The sequence below is a fragment of the Stegastes partitus genome, unplaced genomic scaffold, assembly GCF_000690725.1.
Source record: "Stegastes partitus isolate 25-593 unplaced genomic scaffold, Stegastes_partitus-1.0.2 Scaffold1075, whole genome shotgun sequence".
NCBI lineage: Eukaryota > Metazoa > Chordata > Actinopteri > Pomacentridae > Stegastes > Stegastes partitus.
In genome coordinates this window covers 1-27,578 of record NW_007578806.1, presented here as the reverse complement: position 1 = coordinate 27,578, position 27,578 = coordinate 1, and the positions used below count along the sequence as shown (strand labels likewise).

General features: G+C 44.1%; 1 protein-coding gene across 4 annotated transcripts in view; it reads left to right on the top strand.

Moving 5' to 3' along the window:
* The window catches only part of sulf1 (sulfatase 1), a 37,906-nt gene extending 10,898 nt beyond the window's left edge, over positions 1–27,008 (top strand). The window contains exons 2-20 of one of the 4 annotated variants that reach the window (XM_008295776.1): positions 3,897–4,189; positions 4,637–4,876; positions 5,577–5,728; positions 8,349–8,518; positions 11,211–11,361; positions 11,450–11,625; positions 11,739–11,867; positions 12,422–12,478; positions 14,675–14,801; positions 16,808–17,021; positions 17,577–17,823; positions 17,916–18,012; positions 18,135–18,229; positions 18,371–18,442; positions 19,240–19,412; positions 20,552–20,694; positions 20,966–21,089; positions 22,641–22,674; positions 24,715–24,830. In XM_008295776.1, the coding sequence (XP_008293998.1) occupies positions 4,015–4,189; positions 4,637–4,876; positions 5,577–5,728; positions 8,349–8,518; positions 11,211–11,361; positions 11,450–11,625; positions 11,739–11,867; positions 12,422–12,478; positions 14,675–14,801; positions 16,808–17,021; positions 17,577–17,823; positions 17,916–18,012; positions 18,135–18,229; positions 18,371–18,442; positions 19,240–19,412; positions 20,552–20,694; positions 20,966–21,089; positions 22,641–22,674; positions 24,715–24,748 (2,610 nt within the window). In that variant the 5' untranslated portion in view covers positions 3,897–4,014 and the 3' untranslated portion in view covers positions 24,749–24,830. Of the gene's footprint in view, positions 1–3,896; positions 4,190–4,636; positions 4,877–5,576; positions 5,729–8,348; positions 8,519–11,210; positions 11,362–11,449; positions 11,626–11,738; positions 11,868–12,421; positions 12,479–14,674; positions 14,802–16,807; positions 17,022–17,576; positions 17,824–17,915; positions 18,013–18,134; positions 18,230–18,370; positions 18,443–19,239; positions 19,413–20,551; positions 20,695–20,965; positions 21,090–22,640; positions 22,675–23,895; positions 24,644–24,714 lie in introns of those variants that run through there. The other 3 variants (XM_008295775.1, XM_008295773.1, XM_008295774.1) reach the window with 3 other exon arrangements.
* Positions 27,009–27,578: the final 570 nt, after the last annotated feature.

Sequence of the window (27,578 nt, the reverse complement as noted above, 5' to 3'; positions counted from 1 at the left end):
ATTTTATTCAGACTTAAACCGTAGCAGAACCGTCACACTGAGCTTCAAAATTACAGTTAAGGGAACCAGTGGGCAATGTTAGGGAGGTTTCATCCATTTTCATAAATAGTCAATAGCACACGTGGATGGGAATGCCCCACATCAACACACACCATAGAATTTATTAATGGTAACCTCATTATCCACTCTGTGATAAGTGGACTTGTCTGAGGCCAAAATTGACCATTCTGATACAAGCACATTCACATAAGTCTGTCTTTCAGCAATTTTTTTTTTTTACACTCAGTCTGCACGGAAAAAATGTCTGCTATGTAATATCCTGAGGGGAATTTTAATTCAAGTAAAGCCACTCTTTTGTTATCTTGTTTTCCTCCATATGAATAGGAAACTTGTTGCGTGTGCCATAGCTCATCAGACAGCCAGACAACTGCCATTCGTTCATCTTTGCTTTATAAGTGGCAGTCACTTATCTCCGCACGCCGGTCTTGTCACTTAACTGGTCATTTCCTCTAGCGGCTTTACGCCCCGTGTGTCATATTAACATGGGGAAGTCAGGGTACTGAGGATGTGACATAAATAAATACTTTCTTGTCTTTGATGACGAGTCACTTTGAGATGGATGGCTATCAGATGATCCAAGACATAGAGCTGCTAGAAATCCCTCTTGCTCATAAGTGAACTTCAGATGACCTAGTGAGGAAAGTGGATCAGGTGAAATTGAGTTAGGATGAGAGGTAGAATGAAGAAAGGGGAGGGGGTCATTTTGCCTGCGTAACTACGGCCCTCGTCCTATTGGTTGTTCTGTGTGGCACTTTATTAGCCTCAGTCGTTTCAGACAGTATAGCTATTGATTCCACTGTAGCTAACCACATCAGCACCACAAGGTTTGTATCAGACACCACAATGAAGCTTCTTGTCTGTTTTCTCTAAGTCGCAAGAAGAGGCTATTGCTTGGAATCACTGGCATGTAAAATTGAATTCGCGCTGGGTGCTAACATTACACTATCTGGCCGACTGGCTTATAGCTGACTTGAGGTCTTCCACAGCTTGACAGAAATAGAGACTTGAGTTTTGTCTAGATATGGCTTGTGTCTATTGTTTCTGGGAAGCTCTCCCCTCTATGTAGGAGAACTTGGACCCACGCAGCAGGAGCATGTGTTTTTGTGGGAAGAAAGGCTTGTGTGTGAGTATCTTCTGAGTTTCTGCGTGTCACCATATGTTTGTAGAGTAGTTTGTGTTGTGTGTGTAATTCACTGCGAGGTTCTGTGCACTCTGCCACCCTGCACTGGAGGGGTGTTTGTCCAAACGGCGCCAATGTTTGCACAGGGCTGTCACGATGACTGGGCCGGCTGACTGGCCTGGACACTGCTCGTCTGAAACACGGGACAGACCAAAGTACTCTTAAAGCTCTATCTGATGCTCTGCTAATCACATTTATCATCTAACTAAATGAGCAGCATATAAACAACAGTAGAGCAGTAATAAAAATTCCCTGACCTGTTTACCTGTTTTTTTAAATAGATGATTTATTGCTGGAAGATGTTGACATTGTAGGTGCTTTAATTTGCTGATGCAAACGTTTCCTTTGTGCACACATTATTATCATACAGCCTTTTTGAGCTGATCTGTAGCAAAAGTTTTGTTTGATTTTTGCCAGACCCTCCATCAGGTATCAGAACTCCAAAAAAGTTTTATTGCCAAGTGAGCTTGCACACACGAGGAATTTGCCTTGGTTACATGAAACACACAGTACTCATGAAGAGTTAGTAAAACAGCAAGACAGCAACAGAGTAAGTAAGTAATAAATATGAAATCTTAATCTAAAGTCCAAAGGTATTGTCTTGTCATTTGTTTCCCATTCCTTGTTATCACCCTACTATCTACACAATTCTAACTGCATAAAAGATGGATGTAGCCTCCAGAACTAATGCAGAAGGGCCTTAATCATGCAATCTGCCAATGACCAGCAGGGGGCGACTCTGCAGGCTGCAAAAAGAAGTCAGACTAAACAACAGTCTATGAGAAAATGACCCGACTTCTCATTTGATTTACTGTCTCATTAAGCATTTTCCGTATGAGTTTGTGGTCTTCATTGCTAATTTCAAGTCTCCTTCAATACAGCATGATGTTCATTTTGTAAATTATGCTCCCATTTAGAGTAACACAGAAGATAAAGTAGGGTATGCTTTAGGGCGGAGCTACCTTGTATATTTGACAATTCGCCACTAAATTAGTTGTTCTTGAGATATCATTCAGACCCACCCCAAGACAGCAACAGCCAAATTCGAAGCTGGAAGCTTCAAAATGGTAATCCACAAACCAATAGGGGAACATCACAATGGTTACATGTATCTTTTATATAAACTCCATGTACACAATCTGAAAAACACAGCTTAGTTAAAGTAGATAAACCTTTATTCATGCAAAGAATAGGCCCAAGACTTTGATCAAAATGCTTCATTAACGGTACTAATTATTGGCATTTCAGCCTTTAAAGGTTGTAATTTATTTATCCAGAGTGCCTTCCGTTATTCATCACACCATAAACGATCATTTGTGTTACTCTAGAGTCGTTATTCTTGACTAATTTGGATGAGCCCTTTGTAAGGGCGGAGCCACTCAGCGGGGTTTGGTCAGGCTCAGGTGTCATAGACCTGCCATTTGTTTTCAGGCCATTAACTCAGAATAGGGAGCAGTATGGTGCCACTCAGTGGGACTGCTGTCCATAAGGCACTTTAGCACAGGCAGTGATGGAGTACTCATTATTACAGCGTCATGGTTCATCTCACAGCCACAAGCCATTCTTTCACATGTATTACTGTGACTGCATGTTACCTGCTAATTGAAATCATTTGCGTATTTTCAATCATATATCTTGTAGTGAAAAGGTGCAACTCTGGCTTGATGCCTAATTTCACATAATTAGCTTAATCTCTCTGTTGGTAGTGGCATGATGACTAAACTGCTGTCTTCTAAAGTTTTAGATTTTGCACTGGCCAAAATCATTTATGAGATTTTTTTTCTGGGAAACCATGAATTTTTACGTGAGAAAGAGGCTACAGAGTGTTGCGATGACTCAGTGGTAATCTGTGATTGGCGACAGTGGCACTGGGGTTAATGTAGCGGAACCCTCTCTCCGCCTCCAGTGCCCCTAACTCCCTCTCCCCACCGGCCCTCCGTCATGCTTGACTCACCAGGGGGTGACTTTTGAGTGACGGGTGGAAGGTGGGCCACGATTGGCTCGCGCAGGACAGTGGCTGTGGGTGTTTGAGCGCGGCCAGCCAATGGTGTAATCCTCAGCGCTGCTCCGAACAACAGCTCTCCAGTAGAGATGGAGAGTTCCCGTGAGTGAGTGTGGGTTATCTGACACAGAAGGAGAGAGAGTGAAAAACACGAGAGAAAGTAGGATATGATGAGAAATCACCAAAACAATAAGACTCATGGGATTCTCTGAGGTGAGATCTGTTTTTCTAGATCTTCACTGCTCATTTGTTTCTGTTTCAATAGGTTTGCTGTGATTTAGATGTGATTTTTTTTCTTCTCAGGTTAGGTCAGAAGAATTGATGTTGAGGGATTTTGTTTTTCAGTATTAATGGGGTTTCAGTCAGAAAAGAAAACACATCTGTTGGAATTGTTGGGGAAGTTTTCCTTGGTGGAACATCAAGCACTAAAGCTTGGAAGAATCTTTTCCTGGCTGCTCTGTTTATGGATCAACTGTTGTGTTTCAGTACAATAATATACCTGATACATGCAATACATCAGAAGTAAATAGGCCTAAATGTTCCTGCAGGGAATCTGTCTTTCTGAAGGGTATAATGCTTATCTCCGTTGTACTACTTTTAAAACTGCCTTCTTTTTAATGCCTCCATGTGTTTTCTCCTCTTGTCTCATTACAGTCGACCACGGCTGCTACGAGAGCTGTACGAGTGTGAGTGAGTGGCCTGGCTGGTCCTCTTCTCCCTCCCATCTCTCCCATTAATCCTCCCACCTACCCATCCTGTTGTATCAGACACCATGCTGATTCAGTGGCTGTCCTGGTTGGCCCTGCTCTCTCTGGACTGGGCTCCAGGCAGCTGGGCCTTCACCACCACCAGGGCTCAGGGCCTTAGGGGTCGCATCCAGAGAGACCGCAGAAACATCCGGCCCAACATCATCCTCATCATGACTGACGACCAGGATGTTGAGTTGGGTAAGGCTGGCAAACTTCCTGGCCTTCCTGGAATTCAATCGGCCCTATTTACTTTTCATTTGGCTCCTATTTCGCTCTTACTTAACAAAGTCTTGTGAATGGTTTATTTGCCTTTCAGTGCTTTTTCCTCGCTTTCTCTTCTCTCTGTGTTAATCAGTTCTTTGTCTTTGTTGCTATTTGCATTCGGATTTATGTGGTCTTCCTCTATACATTAAATATTAAATAGAGGCCATAAGCCAGACCAGAGTGGCCATCTGGTCGATCAACTGCTGAATTATAATTATTTTGCCTCTGAGAGGACTGAGTCGGAAAAGGTTCTAAAATATTATATATAGACTGTTTATACTTGTGGGAATGAAGTAAAAATAAATCTTTGTTGAGGAAAGTTTTCAAGTGTTAATATCCCGTGTAGCTGTGCAACACTGATTGTCTTACCTTGTGCTTCAGGTTCACTACAGGTGATGAATAAAACCCGTAAGATCATGGAAGACGGTGGCACTACATTCACCAACGCCTTTGTGAGCACGCCCATGTGCTGTCCGTCGCGATCTTCCATGCTGACGGGCAAATACGTCCACAACCACAACACCTACACCAACAATGAGAACTGTTCCTCCCCATCTTGGCAAGCTCAACACGAGCCGCGCTCCTTTGCTGTCTACCTCAACAACACCGGGTACAGGACAGGTTGGTGAAAACACAAACGCAAACACTTGTATACAATAATCAGCACTGCAGACCTGCTGTAAGTTCACGGGAGACCTCTGTTTTGTAATTCTTATGGAAAAGTGGCACTTTCGAAGGTGGTCATGGTTCACCTGTGTTGGTACCTTCTCACTTATCAAGATGCTGTCACTCACTGCCAGCTCAAGCCCTCCAGGCCAGTCTATATTCACATATTCGCCAATGCAAATTTTTACAGTAAGCTAGACTCCACAACCCTGCCTGCCTGGCTGGCTGTCTGCTGTGAGAAATGCAAACACGTTGAGCGTGCCAGGTCGCTGTCGTGTCTCATCAGACAGTGTCTGTGTGAGTGATGGGCAGGCGTTGGACTGGGCAGCTCAGTGGGGTCCTGTGGGCTGCAGCAAGGCCTGCGGTTTTCGAGCTGATGCGTTAGTCTGCAATTAGCCTTCTCTGGGACAGGCTGGCTCCCTGCCCAGCCTATCCGAGAATGCTTTCAGTGAAGCCAGGAAAAAAGAGACGAGCAAAAGAGTTAAGCGTCGCATACGCACGCACAGATAAAGTCACAGACACACATGATTGAGATTTTTATAGGCACAGCCTTAAAGAAACAAAGAAAAATATGCAATGAAGGCCAAAGACTACTTATTAAAAGGAGCTCTGCATATTAAACAAAATTCTGCTTTCTCTCTCTCCTCTTCTGCAGCCTTCTTCGGCAAGTACCTCAATGAGTACAACGGCAGCTACATCCCACCTGGGTGGCGCGAATGGGTTGGATTGATCAAAAATTCCCGCTTCTATAATTACACTGTCTGTCGAAACGGCTACAAGGAGAAACATGGTGCTGATTATGCCAAGGTATGTGTTCTCATAATTTTCCAAAAGGGGCCATTAACTCAATCACTAATTTGTTTTCCCTTTATGACTTAATATAAAGACTTTGCCCGACAAATTGCAGGTTCCACTCACTTCTAACTACAGACAGTGAAGCACTTCACTTATCACTGTGTTGTGATCCAGGCTGGCAGGAATTCTCTCTCGAGAATTAAAGGGAATGAGCTGAGATGAGGTGGCGTCTCCTCTCTCTGCGGCATCCCTTTATTATGACGCACCTTTCCTCAATATTTAGACACTGTAAAATTGATGTATCTTTATGAGAAGCCAGCGTTGCTTGCGATAAATACCACCCTGTGCTTGTTGTTGTCTCTGTCTGTCTGCCTTTTTCCTCTTCTTTGTGTCGCACCGTCAAGTTTTACGGAATTATTTTGTGCTATAACACCACAATAATCAAGGAGGGGAAATTTCAGTTTGCCACTGCCAGCGTCTGGAGATGAACACTGTGGTTACACTGTCTTTCTGTGGCTCTGGATGGCATTGGTCATCAATCTTCCCCAAATGTTTTTGTAAGGGCTGTCAGTTTGTTTTCGCAGCTCCATGCCAATATCTTCCCAGGTTGTGCAGTCTTGGATACACAAGAAATCCATAAGGATGTCTGGCCTAAAAGATGGACATACAAATGTTTGGACTGCTGTTCCTCTGCCAACTTGGACTGAGGTGTAAAATTACCCACAAGCTGAAGCCAAGGTGTTTACATGACATGGGCTTGGTCAGCAGATTGCGGTTTGAAACCAAATGGACACAATATTTGCTATTTACTGCCAAAACCCATCAACCTGCTACCACTGGGACAACCGCATCTCTTTTTAGATTCACACAGGGTGAGAAGGTCATGGTATTCCACACAGAGTGCAGCTGGCACATCAAGTCATTGTGATTTGATGAGGCACTTCCCCAGTGATTTCATTCAATTAGGTCCCATCTGATTTTCCATCTGTAGGAGGACGAGTTCATTGAGGTTAAGGATTTTATCAAAGACCTTTTGTGTTAGATTTAGTGAGGATATGATCCATACATGTCCATGACAGTAGAAACTCCTGCCATAAAAGCAGCCTTGTTAGCGAGCCAGATTCAATGTATTGATGTCATCAGTGCTAACACAAGATTTAACTGTGCCACTTTGAATAAAAAGACAGCTTATGTGTAAATCTTGTAATTTCATCGCTTTAGCACAGTGCTGCTTTGATCGTCCTGTAGGTTCTTAAACTTTACAATATGACAATCAAAATAAATTCAAATTAAATAGATGAATGTTGTTGGGAAATTAAACCATGTGCTAATGGATTCTGACCGCCACTTACTACTAATCAGCTCCAAAAGGGAAACGTGATACTCTTCCCCTCCCTGACCGTTTTATAGCTGTTGGCCAAGCATTCCCCATGACACTGTCACTTCCTTTTGACCTGCCAGCGCCCTCAGCAGCAGTGGCTCAGATTTTTTGGAGCTGGCAACATAAAATGCATGGCAGTCCTTTGCCATGTGCACGTAATCATCAGCCTCCATGGGCATGTGAAACCGCCAGGTCATTAAAGCTGGCCTGGCAATAAAACCTATTAATAGAGACAGGATGAATCAGCCAAACCCGCTTCTGACATTTCAGGGAAATCACCCTTTACCCTTTCATTCCTAACCTGGCACTCCCTTCCATTTATTGTATGCCAGGCGGCAACCCCGGCATGCCAAAACAGCAGGTAGAAGAATGGTTAATCTTCTGTTGGAAACTTGGCAAATGCCATTGTGATTTTAGTTCAGGGTGTGACTTACTCTTCAATAAATAAAAAAACGTACTCCACCATGTGTGGAATAAAGTTTTTTTTTTTAATGAAAGTCACACCTGTGGGCTGTTTGTTGTGACAATTTCACATTTCCTAAGACTAAGCTCTTGACAGTGAGTTAGCTTCATTCATTCAGTTATCCTCTCTTTGCCCATGCCACTGCATTTTTTAAAAACCGCACTCAGATTCTTAAGAACTATGTGTTCCTACTCACTTGAGCTGCTTTCCCCAGTGTTGCCCGAGGCCTTTATCTTTTGAAATTATTGTCTCTGATTTGTGTGTGCCATTATCACCGGGAGTGAATCAAGGGAAAAGCGGGGTATGTTAGGAGAAGACAGATCGAGTAAAATGCAGCTATATTGCAGAAACAGAATAGGATTGCCTGGAGAGGAATAGATGGTGGGAGCTGTCCTAACAGCATACCATTTGGGAGCGCCAGGCATCTCACCATCAAGTGGTGTCACATTCAATAGTGCAGAGATTCACTGATGAGGCAACAACCCATATACTGTATACACAAACACACAGACCCAAGCACGCAACTCATTTGCACACACACGGGCAAGCCGCCAGCTGTTGACTCGACAGATTGGTACTGTAGTGCACTCAATGGCCCCACTTCATATCCCCACTGGCCCCTTGCAATTTATTTGGAAATGGCTGTACGAGGCAAAGCAGCATGTCACGGTGATTGGAGTTTTATCAAAGCTTGTGTTGTTGTGCATTTTCCTTCATTTTTAGCTCTCTCTACAAGTGGGTTTTATCCTTGTAGCACTTAATACTTGTTTTTGCACTTCTTTTCAAAGGACTATTTCACAGATCTGATCACCAACGACAGCATCAACTTTTTCCGCATGTCCAAGAAGGTGTACCCTCACCGTCCCGTGATGATGGTCATCAGCCATGCTGCTCCTCACGGACCAGAAGACTCGGCACCGCAGTATGCCGAGCTCTTCCCCAATGCTTCGCAGCACATGTGAGTAATAATCAGACTCGCATTATCACACATGTTCTAACGTGTAGACTCATTAGGGCTCCTGCGTAGGATTTTAACCCTGTGAAATAATGAAAAATGAATGTTCAGGATGCATATTGAAATTTTTTGTTCACATCCAGCTTGAGTTTGTATGATTTGGTGTACCTAACATTATTACAGCGTGCACGCCCCTCGATCCCAGGAGATGACAGGCTGCTTAGAAGCTGCTACAGCCAACGCCACAGCAGGCATGAAATCAAAATGATTTATCATCCAAGAATAGCTGGGGCACATACCATAGAGCTATCATGGATGGCTTTTTTACGCAGCACTGTGCTCATGCCAAGCCCACAATGGCCTCCCACACCTCTCATCACCGAGTTGCTGCAATTCTCTGTGTCGTTCCATGGCATCGTGCCCTGCCATCTCGTGCTGGGCCCTCCAACAGGTTCCCAGGGTGCACTGCTCCACCGAATGGGAGGGGGGACGGCATGGTGTTTAAGAGAATTATATGTAACGCTTAAGGCTGCCGTTTCAGCTCTTCCTCTCCGTTTCCCAGCGCTTTCAATGTTTCTTCCTCTCACTTTCTGTCCCACTTAACATTCCCCTCTATCTATTTACTTTAGCCCCCTGTCTCTCTATCTGTATATCTCTGTTTCTGTCACTCTTTTTATCTCTCCCTCCATGTTTCCCAGTGTTGTCTCATTTTCTCTCATCCCAGCTCGCTCTGCCCACCCCTTCCTCCCCTCCTGTGTAATTCGCAAAGGACTTCCTGACCCTGTCCATATCAATCAGTAGTTTCTCCCCGCTGCTCCTGGGACGAGAGGAATGCATTGTGTGCTTTGGAACACCCTTTGTGACATTATTAATTTATTTTTAGCTGGAGCCTCCGGGTGAAGGGGGTGGAGCTGGGGCCCACGGGTGACCAAAGGGGTTGCCCCAGTGATTGTGTGTAGGTGAATTGCGTGTGGAAAAAGCGGTGCAGTCACTACAGGGAGCACAGGTGGCTACTATGGGTGGGCGTTTGTTGACTGTACCCTTTCATAATAGATATGGAAAAAGACTTTTTCCACGAGCAGTTAAGAATTCTTTTTATAGATCAGATTATTTTTGACACCGGTACAATTTCAGTTTGAGCCGGTGAGGTTTTGGTATCTGCTAATGGAAAGATGTGACTTTACAACTATGTTTGGGCAGACTTAGCTTCACCGCAGATGCCATATGCAGCTAACGTGTAATGCACAGAGATGGGAAAAGACTGTGGCAGTAAAGGAGGAGCCGCCTCATAAATCAAAACAAGCGTCTGTACTTTTGACAGCAACAATAGCAGGGGAGGGTTTGATGTTAATGTCATTAACATTCCATGCTGAAGGTGTTTTTACTCCGTTTCTTAGATGTAAGCCAAGTTCCCGACCTATTTTAAACGCTATAGAATTGGTGTGGTTTCTCAATGGCATGTCTCTCTGTAGCAGCGTGTGATGAAAGTTATTCTGGTCATAGCTCAACAAGTTGCTTCATGGAAAGTCACTAATCTTCATGTGAGATGTGTCTATGTTAAGTTTTGTAAGGTCAGAAGGCATTCTGGGGTGAACAGCGTGCTGCTGTAATCCAGGGCTAATACCAAAAAGCGTAGACCTACAGTATATGTGACAGGTGGCAGGTGTGACCTCCCCTATGGACTGGCTTCATTCCACTGACCTCTGCATTCCTGGTTCCCTGGCGCTCAGGGCCCCATACCTTGGTGGCCCATTGCCCAGAAACACGTCCCTTTGTGGGGCTTATTAGACCGCCTGCTAAGTGGGTGAAGAGTTCACCCTTCTCACAAAGCAGGCCTGAGGAGACGAGGGCAGAAGGCAGCTCAGTCAGTGAGAGCAAAGCAGCTCTCATAGCAGGTCTTCATTAAGTATCCAAGTGTTGATACTTGGTGCTGCTCATTCAAGGTTGGAACCTGTTCATTTATAGTTTTTTTTTTTAGGCATGACTTACAAAGTTGACTAGATTCTGGGGAGTTCGACATATATGCTTACTATACATTATTTATGCAGTGTTTTGCTTTCAACCCCAGAAACTTTGCAGATACAAAGTCATGAATTCTTCTCTGTCTCTTCTTTACTTCTCAACTATGACCACAGACAGGTGAACAGCTTCACTCAGCTACGACTCCACAAACGCAACGTCTTCTCCCTCCTTCTTGCTATTTATCCGCTCTTGTTATTCCCCCATTTCAAATGACCATGACTTATTGAGTTTTGGGTCCAGAAGTTGTTGCAAACTTGACTTTGGGGCCTATTATTTTCTTAAGCATCTGCCAACCCTCAAATTACTTGTCTGTGCCAAGAGCGCAGTGGAGCAAGGAGACTCTCGTCTCTGTGTGAGGGGGAGAGATGGTCGGAGAGAGGTGTGGAAAAACTGCGAAGGTGCTGGCTGCAAAGTATTAAGACATTTCCGTCAACAAACAGAGCAGCTATTGATGCATGTCAAACACAGTGGACAACTGTGGCACCTGTTAGTGAGCAGCAGTTTGTGAAAAGTAGCAGACAGGTGTTTTTTGGCATCTTAAATGTGCGCTTCGTAGCTGTTACGTGCTCTGATAACTCATATATAGACAGTTGTCCAAAACAATTTTCTTGGCTTCTACGTGACTTCATCAGGAACACAATATACATGTATGTCCTTCTCTGTGCCTACCCAGCACCCCCAGCTACAACTATGCCCCAAATATGGACAAACATTGGATCATGCAGTACACAGGCCCCATGAGACCAATTCACATGGAGTTCACCAACTTCCTGCATCGGAAACGGCTGCAAACACTTATGTCTGTGGATGACTCAGTGCAGAAGGTACTTAGAATCATTAATGCACTTGTAGTTACTGTAAATATCTGTGTAGTCCACTTTGTGTCTTCTCACTTTTACTGATTTTACGTAGGTTTACGACATGCTAGAGGAAACTGGAGAGCTGGACAACACTTACATCATCTACACAGCAGACCACGGCTACCACATTGGTCAGTTTGGGTTGGTCAAGGGCAAGTCAATGCCTTATGATTTTGATATCCGTGTACCATTTTTCCTGAGAGGACCCAATGTGGAGCCAGGAGCAGTGTAAGTAACAACTAAAATCACTAGCTTACAAATGACGTCTCATTGTAAAAGGTTAATATTGCTGTATGTAGTTCAGGGGATTAACTAAGCTCTACATGTGTGTGCTTCTTCAGAAACCCTCACTTGGTGCTGAACATTGACCTAGCTCCCACGATTCTCCACATTGCCGGACTGGACACCCCTCCCGACATGGATGGAAAGTCCATTCTTAAGTTGCTGGAACAGGATCGGACTGGCAATAGGTTTGTATGGATCCATCATGCCATGCTGTAATGGATATTATGTACAGTAATTGCATGATATGTGCAACAGTTCTACTCACTGACCATTATTGAGCAAATGTGAATTTCCATATCCAAAATGCTCCAGCTGTGCAGAAATGTGGGTTAAGGGCAATTTGACGGATTTTCCTTGGCTGTAGGACCTTGGCTGACTTCTCGCTGAGGTTCTTCTTGATGAAATTTCCCGTAGAATTTGTTTGCAAGCTGAATTCATTGTTTCTCCTTCAAACCCGCTGTACTGAGACTGTACATTATGAATGCAAATTTCTCCTCTTTACAAAGCATCTATTGTTAATACAGCTGCATGAAAACACTTCCAGAAAAACAGACCGAACTGGGATAATCCATTTAACACTCAAAGAGCATTTACACCATTCCCTTCAACCCACAGAGTCTTGGGATTGCTGTGATCAGCTTCCATCATTTTGGCTAGCTTTGTGCCTGACATGCTGTCGCTGATGGTGAGTGCATAGGCCATATGAATTCTATAAACTTTGTGCGTTTTGTTTTCCCAGATTCAAACCCAACCGGAAACCCAAAGTCTGGAGAGACACATTCCTGGTGGAGCGAGGGTAAACTGGTTTCTTTCTTCCCGTTCCACACCACAGGCGCATCCATGTCATTGCAGAGCATTGTGTGTCACATAAACCTGACAAAACATTTAAATGAACCCGAAATGTGCAAGGATCAATGCATGCTCCCTATTCAGGCAACACAGCTGCTTTTCTCCGTTATTTGTTATCTGACAGACATTTCCTGACCGCAGTTGGCTTGGAAAGCAGTGATGGTGGAGCAGATTAAAGTATTCTGAGATGTTTGGTAAAGCTATAAACGGCGAGCAGATTATGACAGTTCACGCAAGGGGCGCTGACACATGTGTAGCCAGGTCATTTGATCGTTTACAGGAAAAACAAGTTGAGCCTTTGTCTTCTCAGGGAGCCTCGCATATATTGAACACACAATAATGGCCCTAAAGTTGACTTCGCCTGCAGTTTGTGCACTGCTGGAGACAGACGGAAGATACATTTCAGTAACACAGCAGAGCTAGACATACGCAAAATAAACAAAGGCTGGCCAAGCTCAGGATGATGTTACCTGAGGAATGGCTGGAAGGCTCACACTCAATCCACTCACAGGACATGTCACCAGCTTCCCTCAGTGTGGAATGCAGCCACACTGCAGCAAACACTTCACTGTTTCTCCAAGACTGTTTTCTTTGTCGTGCATGCGATAGCATACAGAACGTGTTCTTTTACAGACCCTGTCAGTTATTTAACCTCTACTTTGCCATGAGATATACGTCGCAGAAAATGATACCTCAAATCCGACAGCTCACTTTTGTTCACCAACATGTTTCGCCGTGCTAACGCCAGGGTTACACTGACAGAAACATGACAACCAGAGGAGAGAAATAATCCCATCAAGTTTGTCTTTACAACGTACAGGTTCCTAGAAAAAAAAAAAAAAAGTTAAATCGGTGTAGAAAGAAGAAGTATAGAGGCATTGGTATGAAAACTGGTTGAAGCCAGATTGTGCTGGCATCAAAAATACTGCGTGCTGAGTTGTCATGTTCTTCCATACAGCTACTGTTTTCCCCCACGATCATTTACTCACAATCCCCGTTTTTTCCCCAAATTCCTGTCCTGGGCCTTCCATCTACTTTCCACTAATTTGCTCATTTGCCAGCAACTGTGTCAACATCTGCACACACATATTCAAGCTGTAGTTGGCTCTGCCGCCACTCATGTGTCTCCTGCTGGTGTATGTTTTTGTGACAGAAGCACTCGCTGGTCTATGCGCTGCTGTGTATTAAATGAAAAGAGTATGACCTTTAATCTGCAGGGGCTTTAGCACATTTAATCTGCTCCTCCATTAATCCAAACTGTTTGTAAAGGCTGTCTACTGGTCCACTTGTCTCTAAATGCTGAGATTAGCCTCCATGGACCTCACTCGGTTACTTAAGCGCAGATGTAGCAGCGCACACACAGTAGCCAATGTTATTTGTACAGTTCTCTCACTGGTCATGTGATATGCTCTGTGACTTAATATCCTCACATGACCTTACAGTACTACCTCTGAGCCTGTGAAAACGCTGAATGACAGCTGGTACTGACTGTGTTGTTTGAGAATCTAATCATCTACGTAATGCAGCCATCAGGGAGTGACATCAACAACTGTTAGCTCTTTAATCACCCTTGGCTAAAAGCAAGAGACCACGGCCAAGGCAGTGTGTGAACATTGGCTGTTTTCCCCAGAAGCAGAGTGCTACAAAGCATCGGACAAGGCAGTGGCTCTACTCTTTAAGGGGACAGGTTGTTCTGTGCCTCGTTGTCGTCATTCTGTCTGAGAAGCCAGGGCATGTTGGCAGGGAGTTGGGGCTAGAGGAGGGGACCAGGGGCCTGGCATGGCCGTAGTGGAGACGCAGCCAGTGCTTGTGGTGGTGGCACAGGAGAAGGGTGCAGGGCAGTTGAGCTCGATGCCAAGCGGAGGTCAGACAGCTTGACTTGGAGCTGAGCGCTGGTGTGAGGCTGAGCTGAGCTCCATGCCTGGAGCCTTTGGCACATACAGACACTACATAACTTATCCATTCACCGAGCATGACCATGAAAACACACAGGGCCGCCCATGACAGAATGTGAAAACAGGAAACACTCTTTAAGTGAATAAAAATTTAATTCCACTCATTTTAATAGTATATTGACTCCCTGAGTAAGTCAGTTTGCCTAATACATTTTCCCTTCCTTCTTTTCTCATGTCGTGTTGTGCAGAAAAATCCTGAGAAAGAAGGAGGACTCCTCCAACACTCAACACACCAACAGCCTTCCCAAGTACAAGAAGGTCAGAGAAACTTGCCAGCAGGCTGAATTCCAGACGCCATGCGAGCAGCCCGGACAGGTAAAGAAAACACACCCATTTGCACACAAGAGCACATCCTCTGTCTGCAAACCTTTTGTCAATAGAAATGAGTTCACCTGACATCCGCTCAGGAAGGCTGATTCAGTTCTTTTCTAACAATAGTGAATATCAGTCTTAAAATGACCTCCTTGCTGCCAGTTGAACTATTCTTCGTAGCCACAAGTAAAATAGCCATGTATAGTACATCGTCGGTTTATAATTGAACCCTTTTACGCTGTTTTGTGGTGCACTCATTTGTTGCTACTTCCCTTTCATCTGCACCCATTAATTTTCTGGCAGACCAACAGCCAAACGGTACGATATGTGGCCTTGGAGCAGACAGGCCAGAACAATACAAATTGTTACAACGTTCAGGTAGTGTTAAATGACGGGTAGAGTTTCTAAAGGGCTGACTAATGCAATCCAGATCTATTTTATGACCACATAAATGTGTGTATGTAACAATCATTTATTAAAGACAGCAATGGAGCAATTTTGGTCAGGCTCAGATGTGTGTGCGGCATCTTATGGTGCATGAGAAAGTGTGGGGACAGTATGTGTGTGCGCCAGTAAAAAAAAAAGTGCACGGTAACTGTGTAGAAGTGTGTCTTCTATTAGTTGTGGTCATTTGCATTATACATCATAATGCTGCATAGAGCAAAGTATGAGGTTTGGTCATAAATGCTCTGTCTGGTATGATTTAACATGCTCTCCTAGTGAGCACCCCGAAAGCCAGTCAAGTGTTTCCTAAAAGATTATTCTTACTCACAGCAGGCGAGTCATTCATTCTAATTTCTCTTATTCTAGTTCCCCATCCTTCACTGTCGACATGCACGGAGAAAAAAAAAAGCTTAATAATGTGCATAAATCAATATCAGGTTATATTTTAAGTACATATTGTAAATTTTTAAAAGTTGCTGTTCATTTTAAGAGCTGCACAACAGTGTGAGTGACTTGCAATCCTTACTACTTGTGATTCATCTTGCGTGGTCACCCTTCATGCTCCTAACTAACAAAATAAACCCAGCAAGAGTCCTGCAGAGCAAATCTCTAATTGCACACACAGATGGCTATAAAATGACATTTGCTGAAAGCCGCGATGGAGTTCGAGCAGTCGCTGTTCTTCAGGGCAGCAAATCATGCTCCTAACTAGCCACTCCCCTCCTCCCACTTTCCCATCCATTTCTGCCGTTCTGCTTCTGCAATGTTACTCTTATACCTTTAAAGCACTCACAGGAGGGTGGGCGAGGGAGAGGGATAAAGAAAGACAGAGATTGTTTTCATCCTCCAATGACAATACATCTCTCTCTCTCCCTCACGTCTTGTCTAATGCTGATATAACAGCTCTGCTGGGCCCGTAAGCTCTTCCAAAAGAAACCCGATCTGCCTTATGGCCCTTTGTTTGGACCCTCGTTCCCACACTCACCACTGATCATCTGCACCACACTCTACAGATGTGTCTCTTCCGTTTATGCAAGGTCTAACCGGCAGCACCACTCGCCGCAATTAAACTTTCTCCTCCTGGTGGGAATGCATATTGAGAAGATGTAGGCGAGCGTGTGTGGATACCGAATGTATTTACACAATTACGCTGGTGACGCACTTGGCGCAGATGTACCCACTGTGAGAGTGATAGGGGTTTCCACTTTGTTTTCAAGACACCAGACGGGCCCAATTCATCTTATGTGGTAGTTTTGGTTTATCTTTCTTGCTGCTTTTGGATGCCATTCTTTCCCACAGGCTGAGATCTGCCCGATATTTCTGTCAGAGGCATCTGTTTCTCAGGATGTTAGTAAAGTCTCTGCAGAACAGAGGTTTTGTCATGAAATCTGAAATTTTGTTGTCATTTTGTTAACATGTATAGCACTTATTGGCTATACTGAAAGTCCACACTTTGCTACCGTAACGTCTGATAGGCAATTAAAGCAAATTGAAGCCGAGCATGCCATAGAAAATCATTTATGAAGATATATTTTGTTCTTGTGTATTCCTGCTTTGGTTGTTAGAAATGGCACTGCGTTGAGGAGATCACAGGGAAGTGGAGGATACAGAAGTGCAAAGGTGGTTCGAAAGAAGGCTCAAGGAAGAGGGCCCGCAGCCTGAAGCCCCGCAGCAGCTATGAGAACAGAGAGAGGGGCTGCGACTGTGGAGACGCTCTCTACAAACCATCCCGGGCCGACCGCCGCTCCCATCGACAGTTGTCCTCCTCAACAGGCCAGCGTGAGTAAACAGTTCTTTCTTCATCTAATATTACATATATATATACATGAGGCAATTGGCTATACATGTGTGTAGGATTATTTTTATTAAATTAAAAATTAAAACAACACACTGCTTCAGTTAACATGCACCTTTTAGTGTACTTTAACTTTGTCATTTATGTGTGTCTCTCAATACCAGTTGGAGAAAAAAAGTCTTTAAAGGCTCAAGGCTTGATTTTCTGTAATGGATTATTTACGCTCTAAAGGGAGACAGATGCACGGAAAAAGCAAACATCCTGCAACAAGTCATGGAATTTGTGCTCTGGATGTTGCTTTGTGTTTGTGTGTGCTGTCAGTGTTGTTTTTTTCGAATGGTTTGACGCCCTCTAGTGTTGGTCGGACAAGGTGCAGCTAAAGTCGGAACGTTTAATAAACCTTAAAGAGCAGATATGACACAATCCTGCTGCAGTTTAGGATGTTGGTATTTACTTGATCTCAAATACTGAATCAAAGATTTGAATAAAATGCAGCATAGTAACACGGTGTGATTCATCTTTCTTGTTTTATTCAACAGGTTATCGCCCACGTTTTGTCCACACCCGGCCTGCCAGGTCTCTCTCTGTGGAGTTTGAAGGACAGATATACGATATTGACCTACAAGCAGATGATCAGTCAGCTGTCCGCCGCCGTGTCATCTCAAAGCGTCACCACGACCCGGAGGACCCAGATTTTGACTTGGCGTCCGATGATGGTTCAGAGGAAATGCTGGCAGATGATACCAATGCAGTGGGATACCCGAACTCTGTGAAAGTTACCCACAAGTAAGACACTTGTCTGCTTTGAAATTTAAAAAAAAAAAAAAAAAAAGTCAATAGACTACAAGGTTAGACAACATATTTTGCATCTTTTTCAGGTGTTACATCTTGATGAACGACAGTGTGCACTGTGAGAGAGAAATCTACCAGTCCTCCAGAGCCTGGAAGGATCATAAGAGCTACGTGGACCAGGAGGTGAGATTATGAAGTTGTGATTCTGACACCACTTGTCCAGGCTGCTGGAGATATATCAGACATCAAAGATCTGCCAATACAGACAAGAAATAATCAGTAGAATTTGTTGCATTTTTGTCTAGATTGAAGCCCTTCAAGACAAAATCAAAAACCTCCGAGAAGTAAGAGGCCACTTGAAGAGGACGCGACCAGATGAGTGTGACTGCGGAAAGAAGAGGTACGTTATTTGCATTTCACCTCAAAAATACTTAGCAGATTTATAGCTTTTTTTTAGGCCTAATGCCAAACCCTATTGGAGTACACAGATCAAAAGTTTTCTTCTGCGGTCCTTAGTGTCTTTCTCTGTTCATAAAACCAGCTATTTTAGCAAAGGACACAGAAACAAAGGGGAGAGATTGAAGAACAGGAATGATCAACTCCATCCGTTTAAGTGAGTGTCTCTTCCCCTTTAACTATGAGTTTGCCCCCTTTAGTCTGAAGTAATACTGACCATGAAATGTGCAACTGACTTAAAGTGTGCAAATAGCGTGCATTAAGAACTGACATTTTGAAAACTAAAATTGTTTCTTGACATCTGCATGATCCCTGCATGCCAGGTCATAACGTACACTTATCACTAAAGCTCATCTTCATTTGACATCACTTTGTACATCCCAGATGACCACTCCATCTTGTGCGTCCGCTGTGACATGTTGATTAGATCCCTAAAAGTCACACAGGTTTCTCAAGAAGGCATGCCGTCTATAAATTTTCATTGAGTGTTTGGTCCCTTGAATGGAGCATAAATGACAAAGCAGATGTTTGGCCATGGACCTGTTTCATGTGTGTGTGCCTGGAAGTGATTGAGCTGCATGGAAAGATAGAATGATTCAACAGAGGGGGAAATCAGTCAGTCCCTCAAACACAGTGATCAACTTGCACCGGGAAACACTGGGAACTGATTATGGCAATACAAAGCAGCTGTTTTTTTGCAGTGCCTGTTGTGTGTTCAGGCAGGGGGAGAAAGAGGGGACAGTGGCTAGAATGTCATCCCAGAGAAAATTGGACATAGTAAGAGCTTAAACATGAAAGTAAACAGGCTGTCATATCCTGGCACGGGTGATGCCTTCTGGAAGTCCCCTCTGTGTCCTCCATTACTGTGGTTGCTGGCAGCGGAGAGGAGGAGGTAGGAGCTGATGTCATGTTTGCATCACACTTTTCTAATTCTCTTACGTTTCTATCTGACAGGGAGGCTGCGCAGGAAATCGACGGGAAGGCCCAGTTGTACAACGAGATCCGCAGAAGGAAGAAGGAGAGAAAGGAGAAGAAGCGGCAGAGGAAGGGGGACGACTGCAGCCTGCCGGGCCTCACATGCTTCACTCATAACAATGACCACTGGCAGACTGCTCCCTTCTGGACATGTATGTAGAAGTTCTTCAACACGCAATACAGTTGAACCCTCATCTTTGGTTACCTACAGACCCCTGAGACATACCATCAGATCTCTGTACTCCAATTTTTCACGATTTAGCCAGTTCTGTTGTTCTCAATGGCTTCATGTCATCACTGTCTGTTTTAGTGAAACACTCATCCTCGTGCGCTACTGCTGACCCTAAATACTGCTCTTTCTAAAATAAGACAATGTTCAAAGTCAGAACTGCAATACCTATTTTCATAACAAAAACTTTTATGACTATCAACATAAATGTTTATACTATATTACTGAAGATAAGAGTGAAATAGTGCTTCATGCATGTGATCAGGGCATAAATGTAACCATCTTATAAAGGCTGCAGATTGAGGGGTTGAGAAGATGGAGGCATACGCAAGATTGAAGGAGGTTCGCTCTATTTCTCAGAGCTCCAATCTGTGTTTGACTGTAACGAATCCAAAAAAATATCTCCTATGATGCAGTCTTGGACGACTTAATGCCGTATTTTGAGGCTACAATTGTAAGCAGATAACGACTAACCAGATTTGATGTTGCTGAAATGTTAAGACACATAAATATAAAACAAACAATGTTGATTTGAAATTACTGACACTGGAATGACAGCAGAATGGAAGGATGGTAATTATGCTCTTAAGCGCTAATGTGGATTGTGCTTGGGATAAAAGCGGCAAATGAACTGTAATTTTCCTAAAATAATAATAACCTTTTTTCAGATTAAGTTAATTATATAACTAATAAAGTTTCTGTCCTTCTTATGGTAACTTTATTTTTGGGGTTTCCACGGACCGCAGTCAATAGTCCTTGTAATTTAAATATGCTGGTAGGATGACGGTTAATATGGAAGGCTTAGTTAGTCCAGAAAAAATGGGGTTGGATCAGTGGTTAAAGTGATGTAACATTATTACCCACTGCTGCTGCTACTGGAAGCCATGGTTCCCTCTATTGCCAGTCAGAGGCTGATGACAAATAACACCACCAATTAAAGGCTGCTTTTCTAACGTTTTCATCACATTCAGTCCTTTGTTAATTTCATCCCACACTTCGCTTTCATGTTTTCGTGTGAAAAGGCCACGGCTGACAACAATGACATTGGTAATTATTTTCCAGTGGGCGGATTCTGTGCCTGCACCAGCTCCAACAACAACACCTACTGGTGCCTGAGAACCATCAACGAGACCCACAACACGCTCTTCTGCGAGTTTTCCACCGGCTTCCTGGAGTACTTTGACCTCAACAGTGACCCCTACCAGGTGGGTGAACATCTGTCTGCAATCATTCGGCTGCTCCTTCTGACTGCGTGCGTCTGCTTTGTCTCTCCAGAGCCGTTTTCATTGGCCCCCACGTTATAAAACTAAAACACTCCATCTATAAAAGCTCATGCAATGTTAGTAATTTTGAAAGTTTATATGTGGGAACAGCAGCATGCAGTTTTACCCTGCTGTTTGCTGTACATATGTAGACTTTCAAATATAATTTCATGACAATAAACCAAGATTTTTTTCGTGTGTGTTAAATTTGCAGCTGACCAATGCGGTGTATGCAGTGGACCGGGAGGTACTAAACGCACTCCATGCCCAGCTCATGGAGATGAGGAGCTGTCAAGGGTACAAACAGTGCAACCCTCGTCCTAAAGGCTTGGATACAGGTAAAAAAAAATCCGCTTTTAGCCTGTTTCTTGCTCCTACTTTATTGCCCCGAAGCATACAGTGAAGTGGTTGGACTGATAGACTGGGTTTAGTTGTAGTTGTTATGCCAATAATGATGAAAACAGAATCTACACACAAAAGAATCAGAGGGAATTATGTATTTAATAGATGATGACATTTGAATTTGTTTCGGTTTAAATAAAAATCTATCATCCGAGGAGTAGTATTTTAGCAGTAATGTAAGTTTGTGAGATTTCCCTCTCGTCTTCTGCTGTGTTCGAATCTGTTTCAACGTTTAGTGGTGTGTGTTTGCACATATCTGCATGCCGCATGTGTTTGGGAATGATCCACTCAGTGACGTTTGCTGAAATTTCAGGTGGAGGTCAATGAATCATCACTGAGATTTGTGTTTCCTTCATGTGTTTTTGATGTGTGTTTTTTTTCCCCCCACAATGACACACACATGCCCCACACTCTGACCTCTCTTTCAGTCCAGGACCTTCCACTCCTCTGGAATATTTTCACTGTTTACACACTGAGTTCTAGCATTTTGAAAAGGCTGTGTTACAGTTGTGCGTCCCGGCCATCCTCCCCCTTTGTGAGTCACTGGGTGTTAGAGATTTTATTTGGAGGATGCTGTCAACAACTGCAACTGAGGCTGTCATTTCGTTTGAGCCTGTCATGCATCACTGCAATAGTCGGCCGCAGTATTTTCTTTACTACCACCGCATGGTCCAAGCGCCTTTAAGAGCAGACATCCCAGTGATGGTTAATAAGTAGTGTCACCATGACCGAAGCGTACAAGGCCAAGCTGTAGCGTTTGTGTGTGGCATGAACTGGCTGCATTGTTTATGTCCTGAGGATAAAAACCTTCACGTCTGTAATTACCAGCTGGAGAGTGGAGCACTGGAGCGGCCAAGCCGCTCTGAGAAAACTGATTGTGTTTCAGTGTTGGCATGCTGGACTTGTCAAAACCATGCCAACGCATGTCACAAAACAGCCTAAAATCTCTTACTTGCACTGGCTGCCCTCGTGCGGGTACGATGCCAGCTCCGTGAACCAGTGAAATGCACCCTCGCTGCTGCGGTTACGTCAAGCGATGTTGTTGTTGGAAAAAAGGATTATTAAAATGTAGCCGTCAGGTGAAATGGATCTAGCAGCTCCTCTTTGTGATGTGTGACGTAACCCTCAAAAATCACCTGATTGGATAACCTTGTGTATTTTGTTTTGAAGGGGAAAACCTGTTGAACTCGCCAACGCATCAAACCACTTTTATTCTCAATCAATCCTCATCTCTCCAAACAGCCCAATCACATGACCTTTCAGACTTCTCCTCCTTCCCCCCCAATCCCTCCCCCAGTTTTCCTCCATTCAAATCCAAATCTCATTCCTCCTCATTCCTCCTCCTAATCATCCAATAATTGCGTTTCTCCATAGCGAGTAGCAGCAGTGCATGAAGAACTCTCCAGTGTGAATGATCTATTTATATCCCTCCCACATCCCCTTGAATCAAAGCATTAACAATCGATTGCTTTTATTTTTCCGATCAGGAGGTAAAGATGGAGGAAGCTATGAGCCACACAGGTATCCGACAAGTTTTGTTTCTCTTCAGTGGCTTTTTCTTTAACACCTGCATGGGCCGAATTGCCTCATTCCCACTAATACATCCATTCATGGAGTGCCGACGCTTGGTCTGTGGCTGCATGCTGGGGACACGCTAACAAATCATAACAGATATATTTATTTTCACTTCCACGCGTACAGTCCATCTTCACCTTTATCTGCTGTGTCTGCAGCTACTTCAATATGTCATAAGCAGTTAAAATATTCTCTGCCACATATTTTCATACCTTTGCTTGACAGTGCCAACTAGTTTCTTATGTTGAAATACAAAATAAGGCCTTTTTAGTCATTCCTAGGATAGCATGGCTACGTAAACATAATAATCCAAAGTCATATTGAGAGGTGCTGTGTTTACCTGAGACCTACCCATGCATTAAGTGCACGTGAATGACAATGCATGATACTGTATCATCCCCCTCATGCACCATGAAAGGGAATAGTTTGACATTTTGTGGAGTCAGCTTATTTGCTTTCCTCCTGAGAGACAGATGAGCAGATTGATGCCACTTTCATGTTTGTATGCTAAATACACAGCCGAGAGACAGTTAGCTTAGCATAAATGGGAAACCAAAATCCACCTCGAAGCGCATCTAAAGCTCACTAATCGGCACTTTATATCTTGTTTGTTTCATTCATACAAAACCGAAGAGCGAAAACAGCAATTTGCAGTTTAATGTGGAGCTATGTGACACAGTGTTTCTTGGCTGGATGCGCTAACTTCCTGAGGTCACAGTTGCACTGAATAAGGTGTGTGTTTGTGAGCTTCTGAGGTGCTGAAGGGTAGATTACTTTTTTTCAGTCTTAGACCAGAGCCAGCATAGTTGTTTCCATTTTCTTTCTGTCGTTATGCTAAGCTAAACCTTCCTGGCTGTAGGTTTAAATGTAATGGACAGACATAAGAGCAGTATCAATCTTCTCATCTAACTTTCAGAAAGAAACCGAGTAAGCACCCGAAATTTGAAAGTATTCCCTTATCACATCACATTTCATGCCATGGCAGCCATATCCACAAACACACAGTCATCACATTTTGTGTCAGTGTAGCATGACATCCAGAATAGCTCTCATACTTGCTCATGGCCATTAACTAGTGGTAGAATGGACACTTGAGTTGCTGTGACCTCTCTGTCCTCCCACTGACCTCTGCACTTTTGACCTCTGTTTCTGGCACCTGCTTACCAGGCGGCAGCAGCATCGAAAGTGGTCAAAGAGGAGACCAAGCCTCTCCTTCCTGTGAGTCCCTGAGCTTATGTCAAACCATCTCCGTTCTCTAGCTGCAGTAGTTAAAAGGAAGCTGATCTCAAAGGAAAAGCCAACCAGAAGTGATACTTCTTGCCCTCAAGTTTTACTTGCAGACTTCAAGCTGAGCCCAGCTCTGATTTAGGCTTTTGCTGCCATTTTCTTTTGTCTCTTTTCTTTATAGCATTTTGAATTCATTTATCTTTTTTTTCTTTCTGGGAAAACACCATTCAGTGCAAGCTCATTTTCTTATTTTATTCCTAAGCATCTTCTTGTTTTGTTGACCCCCTTTTTGTTTCTTCTGCTGCTAAGTTCTTTTATTCCAGGTTGCCTGACTTTGCTTTTCAATCCAGTCCAGGCCTGTCATTAACTACGCCATTACATATTTCTTGTGCAGCTTAGTATGTTAGTCAAGTGTTTTGAAATGGATCATCATTAAATGTTTTTTTTTCTTTTCAGTCTCTTTCTAATGTGAATTAGCAAAAAAAGGCAGCATGTGTTTGCATTACTCATGGCTTGAGCTCGGTGTGAGTGCAGTGTTTATCTAGTTTATCTAATGCTGCTTTGAAGTGTGTGTCAGTTTGTGTGTGATTGTGTGTGTGTGTGTGTGTGTGTTGCTTGGGGCCACAGACCCCATGGAGGTGCTGCTTTAGTGAGAGCCGGAAGCTGGGCATGACTGCATGCTGTCTGAGCAAACTTGAAAAGCTCCCTGTTCTTTCGACTCCAGATCCTCACGCTCTTCTGTTTCTTCTTCTTTGGCAGCACACAGCCCCTATGGGAAGGACGACAGGGTTAAGCTACCCAACTTGACAGATGAGGAGGTGAACTGGCAGGAACTGGAGGATTTGTATAGCATAAACGAAAGCCTGTATGAATGTAGGCCTGACTACAGCCCCAGCCCAGACAACTGGGCCAACTTCCAGAAGGATGTAGATAATATGTTTGCACTGCGACACGTTTTTACCAAATTCAACCAAACCCATAAGCTTGACGACTCCACCCTGCCAGAGCTGGGCTCCGGGGCCGGGGGTGGAGGCCTAGAAGAGGGCAGCGGAGAAGAGTTGGCCTCTGCCAGTGACGACTGGCCGGGCCTGGCCGCAGACACTCGCCTCACCACCCCCGCCCCCAGCAAAACGCCATCAGCACCACCCATGCCCAGACCCACACTGGAAAGGAAACCGGAATCTGTTGTCAACGACCTCCCCGAGAGGCTTGCCAGCAGACCCGGGGCGTCTGTTGTGTCAGCATCACTGGTGTCGGTATCGTCGCCAGGTCCGAGTAGAGACAAGGTTATCTTCCAGAGTGACAGCTGGGCGCAGCAGCTGGAGGAGCTGGAAGGAGACATGTTCAGCGGGAACGGACTGACAGAGCTGGAGACACGACACGACAGCCTCTTGCGCACTCACAACAGCCTGCAAGGCCAGTTAGAACCAGGCCCGGGCCACGGAGAGGCACCCAGACCACAGGGTCTTGGCCTTGGCCTGGACCCTGCTGAAGAAGAGGACATTTTCCAGGCCCAAGGCTATCTCCCATTCTCCCCACAGACTTTGAGGCCCAAGGTACAGGCCCGCCCCACTGGGAGCCCCAGCACCACACAGACTAGCGCCCCACAGAGTGTCGGGGTGGTACTAAAAGTGCTGCCTCAGTCGGCGCTGCCTCTCACCTTGGACTACGAGGGCAGCGGCTCTCTGCCTCAACCCTCCAATCAGACCCTCTGAGGCAGACACATGCTCTGGTCCGCCAGCCAATGAGCTCCTGGTCGCCACAGTGACACAGAGACACAGGTGATTAGGAGATGAGCTCGTCAGGAGTGACGGCGAGTAAAGCCACCTCAGTCAGTCAGAGTTGTATAATGAGTATTAAAGTTATTGTTTATTTTTTTACTGGTGCCTACATTTATTAGTAAACAGTGTTATGTTTTTTTCTTTTTTTTAAATATATATTTAGAAAAGAAAAAGCCTTAATGCAGCTAAACTTAAGTGTTGGGATTAAAAATGATTAATTCCATATGGATAACACCATTGATGTTTTTAATATATGTTTTTATGAAAAACAGTGTGAGTGGTGAAACCATCTCAACATCTGAATGGATGATTAGCATTAGTTAGGTACGCTCCAGTCTTTGAACAAACCGTTGATCTTGAACCTGCCCAGTCATAGAAACTCCATCAGAAGGCAAAACTGAACCCGACTGCAGTCTTCCACAGTACGACCCTCACCCTCCACCGGATGTGGTTTTTAAATGAGTGTCCATTGTGAAATTAAATTTTATTAAATGATTATTCCTACCGAGTGCTTTTTTTAAAAAAAAAACAAAAAAAAAATGGATTTTCACTTCCAAAAAAGTTACAGAATCAACATAGCATCCATTTGGCAAGAATATAAAGTTTAGACAATCATGGGACAGTTTAAAAGTCAATTTAGATTACATTTTGAACAGACATTTTGATGTCACCCAAATTACTGAACTGCAGCAAATGTGTAACTGTTCCAAGCAGGTAAGAAAAAATGCCTAGCTTGGATGTTTACTTTTGATGCCGGGGCCACGGTTTATTTTTCACTAATTAGCTGCGAAAGTTCCAACTTTGCAGAGTTGCATATTTATCACAATCCACAGCATTTTATTTTGAAGTGATATTTTCCTCATGATTCAATAGAAAGTGCTTACACAATCACCAGAGGGTTGGAGAATGTCCATTGTGTAACTTCGTTTTTTTTTCTCCAGAAATGTCACCAATTAATTATGTGCCGTATGATATAACGCTTTGATAATCCAGAGTACAGTGTTGCACATGAACAATTCATTTCGAATGTAACTGTCCTTGAAAACTGGTTCTATGACGGAACACTCTGTCGCAGCTTTATCTGTGACAGTACAGTCAGCAAAGCAAAGTCCACTGAGACCAACATTTCTTGTCAAGATATCTTCTGGCTAACGACTGGTTCCTCAAAAAAACCTCATAACTTCCCCTTTTCTCTTCTTGACGGTGTGTGTAGAACAAGTCTGGTTTCAGGAAAGCCGTGACGCTGTTAAGAAATAAACCCCTTCAACCTCACTTGTTGTCCCATCTCATGTGTCCATTAACAACACTTTGAAATTAAAGCCGCAAGCGGCATTTGACGGGTCCTCGCCCTACGCTTGTCGGCCTTTGCGCACGGCGGGGTGTGGCGCAAACCTGCTCCGGGTGGGACTGTGATCCGGCATGTCGAGTTTGGGGCAGATCGGAGCAAGTGTGGCCTAGTTACGAGCCACTTCCTGTTTAGTGGCGAGCCGCGGCGGCGTGCGTGTTGGCCGGGTGGAAACGCGCTCTGGCTGAGACTTGGAGCACGCGTGTAAAATTTCAGGCCGATCGGAGCACAGACACAGCACGTCTCATATTCTGGTGTTTTATGGCGTTGTGGCCAAACTCAGGGGGGCGCCATTTCCACGCCGTCACACTTGTGCGGACCGTTTTCCAACATGGCGGATTTCCTGTTGGGTTTACAGACACATGCTAATGGACTTTTTTGTGCGTCACGAGTTGTTACACGTGTGGCGAATGTGGTAGTTGTAGGTGAAATGTAGCCACAATGGGACTGTGTTGAAATATTGTAGGGGGCGCAGTTGAGCCGTGTTGCGTTTTAGA